Below are 7,278 nucleotides of genomic sequence, written 5' to 3' on the forward strand. Positions count from 1 at the left end.
GTATGAAAGTGGCTCTATAATTAAATGCCATGGGCTGTAAGAACTACAGATCAATTATTTATACTGCTTTGATGAGCATTAGCTTGCTGTAAGGAATGGGGAGCTCATGGAATTTTCAACTATTCAGCAGCGTTTTGCAGAAAACTTTTCTGGTGGGGGTGGGGGGAGGGTCAGTGCATTGGGCGTCCATGTTTGGCAAGCTGCTATTTTCCAACTGCTATTTACAAGTCAGGAAAAGGTGAGGCCCTTGAGCAACTTAAAAAAAATGTAGGAAGGATGTTGCACAATGGAGCACCTGGTAAACATCATGTTTCTAAATACATTAGGAAGGTGACACACACACACACACACACACCAGAGTTCATCTAATTTTTGTCTGTGTGACCGCAGGGCAAGAAGCGCTGGCGATAAATGTCGGCCGACCGAGGAGACTCAACAAATAAGACGAAGGAAGCAAGGTCAGATAAGAATTTCTTATTATTCCAATAAAAAATACATTCATACAGAAATATAACAATTTTGCAAAACAATTCCAAATAAAAATTTCATAAAGCATAAACATAACAATTTTACAAAAGTTTTTTTTTTTCCTTTTATACAAAGAGTCAATTGAGAACAAAGCTGTGTGCGTGTGAGAGAGAGTGTGTGTGTGTGTGTGTGCGTGTGTGAGACAGAAGAGCTGGAATAGTGGCATGAAAGAGATGACGTCGAGTGAAAGCGATGTCAGCAAACAGAGTTGTTTCAAGGCTCAATTACGATTTGAACTGTATCGGCTGCCAGCTATCTCCGATCCATGCTCGTTTCCAAGTTTGTACACGTTCTCATGCACCCGCCCATCCGAAATCTTTATATTGCGGCACAACATCGGATTCCTTTTGGCAAGGTGGCGGCGAATCGTTTCATCTTGCATGAATTGGGGCCTCCGCCTTTGGGCAAATATCCATTGCAACTCAAGATGCAGATCACCCCCCCCCCTCACCCCCATCCCGGGCCGTTAGTGTTTTGCCTCTCTTTGCTGCTGACAAGCAGCCGTCAATGGTTGATCTGGAGTCCCCTGTCCCTGCATTTTTTTTTTGGGTGGGGGTGGGGGGCAAATCGTGCTTTTGGTTTTCATAATACTGTTGCCGCCTTGCTAAAACAACGCTGCCCAGACAGGTCAATATCCAACCTCCGCAGTCAGCAATCTGTGACAGATTCCATGCCAACAAAGCCTTTAGCAATTCATTCCTGTGAGGCACTACAAGGCGAGGCCTGTCCAACTGCAGCCTGTTAATTACAATAAATCTTTAGCCGTTTCTTCAGTCCCACTTGCAGGCATAAAAGGGACAAGGGGGGGAACGGTGGGAGGGGGGCTTACCGAGAAAAGGATCAACTTAAAAATGACGGGGCTCTTTTTGTACCTTTTGAGCTGTGTTTGATGGACATCAAGTACATACTACACAGTAGTTGACATCGTTCATAACGAAAAAATAAGTGCTTTCAACATACAGCATTTGAACTATTTACAGAATTGTCACTAAATCGGGTGCTCAGACTCCCAAAACAAAACAAGTACTTGAATGACCACACTTAAGAAACGAGAGATCGCCGTCACAAAACACAAAGAGAAGACCTTTGTAATTGAGCCTTGATCAAGCTTGTCAAATCACCCATAGAACAAACACGACCTCCCGAGCGGAGCGCACCACCCACTGCCTCGGGGCCGTCACTTGCATAAGGCACCATTCAGGTCAACAGTGCATTATTAGATAGAAACAAAGTACAAAAAAATTCCAAAAAATTGTCACCCCAAGGCAGAAGATGAATGAGAAGAACGAGCAAGCAGTGGTGAAATGAACAACAGGAATGAGGATTTGGTTAAACAAAAAAAAAAAAAAGAAGAGGGAATCATCAAGGCTTTATGTACAATATTGTAACCATTTTTTTCAACCGTTTGCATTTTAGCTGCTCTTTAATTTAAACTATTTGCAGTCCTGATTATAGTGGAAACGGGAAATGATCAAACCCTAGAACCATGCAACACCTGTCTATGATACTGACGTTATAGTTATGTTATACCTCTAAGCACACAGCTCATACAATTGGACTACAAAAGGAAGCTTTGTAGCTCGTAAAAAAATAAGAAATCAGGCTACATAACACATTGCACATTTAGTAGCTGCACCAAAAAACACCAAAACAAAAACAAACAAACAAACAAAAAAAAACTCATCTCATACAGCGGGCCACGGGGGTGAGTTTCGGTCCTGGACCGACCGGAAAGGTGACATGGTTTTCCTCTGGTAGAAAAACCTTCTCTCCCCCCAAGGTTTAGGTGCCAGACAGACTGCCACTGGGGAAACCTAAGTGGAATGTTTCCCCAAGAAACCCCACTCAGTCCACAGCAACGTTGGTGCCAGCCCCCTCGGCCCATCCAACGAGCCATCCATCTTGGCTTCTTTCCCTCCCCGAAGCCTCCTTTTCTTCCCGGAAGGGGGCAGGCAGCCCGTGCCAGTCATTCACAGTACATTCGTGCTCACCTCAGACAGTTTTTGCAAAGTACCAGTGTATCAGCTGTCCGATGGGGAGATGTCTCCAAAACATCATGCACCATACAAACAAAATCATTCATTCTTTTATTGTCTTTTTTTTTGTTTTGTTTTTTTTTCTTCCTGACCACTTGAATCAAAAATTGCTCTTAGCATTTTTGTCCCCTAACATGGATGATTTTGTCCGCTTGTTGCAACCTTCAGGGCGCCCCTCCTCTGAAGAGAGGACCCGGAGGCACTGGGTTTCAGTATGGTGCAAAACAGCATGCTTTGGCTGGAACACACTCCCACCATTCTGCTCTCTGGCATAAGTTCAACCAAGAGACTGGTAGGGAGACTGATTTTTTTTTTCTTCCCCCCCATCCCCATTTAAAAAAAAAATCCCACAAAAACAAAAAAAAATTGTTGCCCTCCGCTGTGTTGCTTGGTTTGGTGCTCACCCCGGCTTCAAATGTGCCTCTTCATGTGAAGAGCCAGATGGTCAGACCTGGAGAAACATCTGGGGAACGGGAAGGAGGGAGGGAGGGAGGAGAGGAAAAAAAAAGTCAATCGTGGAGCAGAAGCTGGAAGATGAGGCATGCGTTTTCAAGGACGACTCGATGGGAGATTTTTGCAGACGATCCATTAACTTTTTATTATTTATTAGAAATATCCCCCTGCTTGGCGGTCGGAATTTGCCTCAGAAAGTGTTTTTCCTAAATCAAACAATTCCCTTTCTTGACAGAATCCGAACGTGCATAAAAGACAACAACGTCTACCTCGACGCTTACCGGTGCGGCAGTCATGACGTAGGAGTCCCCCCCCCCCCCCCCTTCCCCGCTCTCCTTTTTATTTGCCATCGTCGTCATTATGTCTTTTCTGTTAATGACCTCCTTCTGTTAAGTTCCATGTTTTGAGCATACTTGGCCAATAAAGGTCACTTTGAAGTCATCTTGCCATGTTGTTTTGGCCAGTCAACATAATGAGACTATGTTTGCGGGTGACCTTTGAAGGCATTGGTGTGGGGAGAAAAACCAAAACATAACTTCTCTTCAATCACCCGCTCATCGTGTGAAACCATCTCCCCTTGGTTCACTTTGCAGATCTTACTCCGAACAAAAGTTTCCATATAAAGTTCCAATCGACTCGTAAACACGTTTGGCTTACCAGTGTGAAACGTTGCTCTGCTATTGGCCGATAAAATAAGACAAACTTACCTGTCACAGTGACTGCATTTGAATGGCTTTGCCCCGGTGTGCTTCCTGAAGTGTCTGGTCAACTCGTCGCTTCGTGCAAAACGCCACTCGCAGCCCTCCCATGAACACCTGTACGGCTTCTCACCTGGAACAAGCAGAGATAAAACCCCTTTGAAGCCATACGGATATACAGGAGTGGGGGTAGGGGGGGGGGGTCTTGAACTCAGTTCTTATTTGCATCAAAATCAATCATCCCTCGGATCTGATGAGTCAATCATGCAGAGTCACCCAAGACAGATTCCACTGAACCCGTTGGATGACTCCCGTGTTTTGTTTCACTCTTATAATGCAGCAGTAGGCACGCTGGGAATGCTGCAGGTGATGTAGGGCAGACTGTGCGAGAGCTGGATATACAAAACCAGAAAAACACATCCATGCAATTTCACTCCTCTAATCTAAAAAAAATAAAATATAAAAAATGTAATCGAAAAGTGACCACCATTCAAAGCATATCAAACGCGGCGGACCCCGCCACCCGAGCCCATTCTGCCTTTCACGTGGCGAAACTGTTATCCGTTTTGAAGTCCTTTGATCTCCCGTGTGCAACCCCTCCCTCCCCCTTACTCCTGTTTGCGGCTCTCTCACTGGGCCAGTCAGTCGCATTCCACATAGATTAGGTCACCGTTTAGGTATCCAGCCATGCAAGGCGAATGTTGTTGTGCACCAGCTGAGGACATCACGCATAATTGTGTTACACGTCAGATGTACGATACCATTGGGGGGATGGCGGGGGAGGGGGGGTTTCTGCATGAGAACCATCTTCACTCAATTAAGGCTTCTTACGTCAGAAAATGCTTCGATTTAGCAAGGCAAGTGTACTACTCACCTGTATGAGTGCGCTGGTGTGCTTTTAGGTGGGAGCTCTTTGTGTAAACCTTGCGACATCCGTTGAACTGACACCGGTGTATTCTCCTCCTGCCGTCCGGAGAAACATCCCCGCAGGTGAGTCCCGTCTTTTCCGAAGTCTTTGCCAAGCCGCCGCTCCTGATTTTGGCCGGCAAGTGCAAGTCGCCGTGCATGCCGACCCAGCCGTTCACGACACTGCCGGGCTCGGAGATGGCCTCCGGCGATGATGGCGGAGTGCTGATCACGGACGGGCTAAAAGGTCCAGAGCCTACCAAGGCAGAGCCGAGTGGGTTGGAGCTAAAGCTGTGCGTGGGCGAGAGCTCCTCGGAACTGTCTGACGCTTCGCTGCTGGCATCCGAATTCACACTGTTGGTGTCAAAAATTTGGCTGTCGTGATTGTCCTCCTCCGGGGGCGCAAGGGGCAGCTTGGGGTCGGACTCAGCTTTGGCCTTATCCCCACAGGCCAAGATCAACTTGCTCCAGAGATCCTCCGGGCCGTCAAACTTCAGATCAGGAGTGGAGACGTACGGCTCGCTCTGAAGGTAGCGCTCCAGTTCCAAACATGTCTGAAGCAATGACAACAAACCAAACGGTAGAGTGAGAAAACATGAATTTTAACACAACTCCTGGCCGAGTGTAGGCTCATTCACGCTGGATTCTACTCTGGGTGAGGGATCCTTTTCAATGATGTATGTGCTTACAAGCCCAAACACTGGATGCGGTGGAACATTTGCCTGCAGCAGCAAGTGATCACATGGATTCAGAATCCAGGTATTAGAAATGCCTTTACGTATGATGTCATCAGGTTCTACAAACTAGAGTTGAATTCATACATATTTCCAAGTGTCAACCTGTTTTCGGGTTGTGTATCGTTTCCTCTTAGATTTTGCAGGTACGTGTTTGTTGCCGTGATTGTATTTTACATGCATTTATCATAATTGCAGCAGACAGCAGAGAGCTTGACCTGTGACTGGCTTGGATACCATTTCCTTTGAATCACCATCTTCCTCACTCTGGAAGATATATTGCAGCTCTCAACATTGTCATTTCAGCAGCCCATTGAATCAGTGAGCAAATTTAGATACCTTTTAAGGAAACTACTCAACCCCCTAAGCCCCCCCCCCTCTCCCGCCCCAGCATGAGCTATTCAGCTGCTTTTCCTCATGCGTACCTCTGACATGCAATCACATCCTTCCTCACAGTGTCAGCTACACTACACAAGCTCTCCAATTTACTCCAGCGGCCATTAAAGTTGAAAGACAGGCCCCATTCATTAGATGCTGCTCAGAGACAACCACGCTGACTACGTTCATGTAGAATAAATATATCCTCCGCGAAGAAATATCTTTCTCGCTCTCGTGCAGCCTTAACAGCGTTTCCCAGCTGGCTTCCATGCATGCCAGTCGGGAATTGAAATTTGATCTGCTCTCATCTTGTGCTGCCGATTCCAGTTTCAAGATGACAAACACACAGTAACCATGACATCTGGCACACTCGTACACATCTCGTGCAGTTTTCAGAAATGTCTTCGCGGTGCGATCATGTGGTTGTAGTTTATCGAACTGCACTGCATCAGAATGGCAATAATTGTTTGCTTTATTCAGCCCAAAGAGAGGAGCAACATATCGGAATACTGCAGCGCACACCAAAATGCAACTTCAACCGTGTAAATAAGCGTTTAAAGCTGACAGCGACAATCACAACTCGTTGCCTGGGAGCCATTAATTGGACACGAGTGTACCTATTCAAATGTTGGATGTGTTTGTGACATTCTTGAAATGATAGAAAGCCAGGCAAAACACACATAAAATGATCCCCGGCTTTTCGACAGAACCAGTATGAAATGCTTGAATGGAGTACGGTGGAGTCGTGGCCACGCACGCAGAAGCACAGAGCGAGATACACGCGCACGGGGGTGTTTTGGACTTCCAGCTGTCAGACGTGACACAGTGATCCACTTCGCCCAGAGCTCCACATTCAAGCCATCTAAGCACAAGCAATTGACCGGGCTAAACCTTAAAACATGCGCATGCGAGTGCACGTATGTTATTTCGTGACTAAGCTGAAGATAGAGTGGATTGACATATTCACCTGCTGCCAGTACTCCTCCAGTGACGGTAAGGCGGAGAAATAGCCCGTGTCGTGAACTATTTGAAGTTCTTGAAAGATGCTGCACATGGGTAGAACATCCATTTTCCCGAGCTTCTGTCAAAGTAAGCCTATTTGATTTGCGCGTTAAATGTGTTATGAGGAAGAAAAACAAGCCAAGAGGAAAAGGAGCGAAGAGTGTCCCCTGCTGTAACTCGCATGCGACGCAAACCAAGCAGCGCTTGTTTTCAAGCAGCCTCCTTTTCGTTCCCCTCCTTCTTCTCTCGCTCGGCGTTTAAGGTATTTGCAAACACTGCACCGGACTAGATGGGAGAGCAACTGGCTCTGCAAACTTCCCTCTTCAAACCTCCAAGCCCGTCCCCCCCTCCTTCCTCATGGCTTGATGACGCTAGCTCCGGCTCAGCCAATCGGCAGCGAGCAGCCTCCTGCATGCCAAATGATATCACAACCGACCAATGGCAATGAAGCTCCGCACTCATTAGGCTAACTATCCGCTCTGATTGGTGCGTTTGACTCCAAACGTTTCGTCTTTGATTGGCCAGTTATTTTTAGCCAGTATA

General features: G+C 46.6%; 1 protein-coding gene across 1 annotated transcript; it reads right to left on the reverse strand.

Annotated features, from left to right (window-relative positions):
- Positions 1-1,084: 1,084 nt before the first annotated feature.
- klf6a (Kruppel-like factor 6a) lies at positions 1,085-7,064 on the reverse strand. The gene is made up of 4 exons (XM_052054758.1): positions 6,701-7,064; positions 4,590-5,175; positions 3,725-3,848; positions 1,085-3,027 (listed from the first exon to the last, which is right to left on the reverse strand). The coding sequence occupies exons 1-4, from the start codon at positions 6,800-6,802 to the stop codon at positions 2,976-2,978; spliced, it is 864 nt and encodes a 287-aa protein (XP_051910718.1). The 5' UTR covers positions 6,803-7,064; the 3' UTR covers positions 1,085-2,975.
- Between the last annotated feature and the right edge of the window lie 214 nt (positions 7,065-7,278).

The sequence above is a fragment of the Hippocampus zosterae genome, chromosome 20 (genome assembly GCF_025434085.1).
Source record: "Hippocampus zosterae strain Florida chromosome 20, ASM2543408v3, whole genome shotgun sequence".
Taxonomy (NCBI): Eukaryota; Metazoa; Chordata; class Actinopteri; order Syngnathiformes; family Syngnathidae; genus Hippocampus; species Hippocampus zosterae.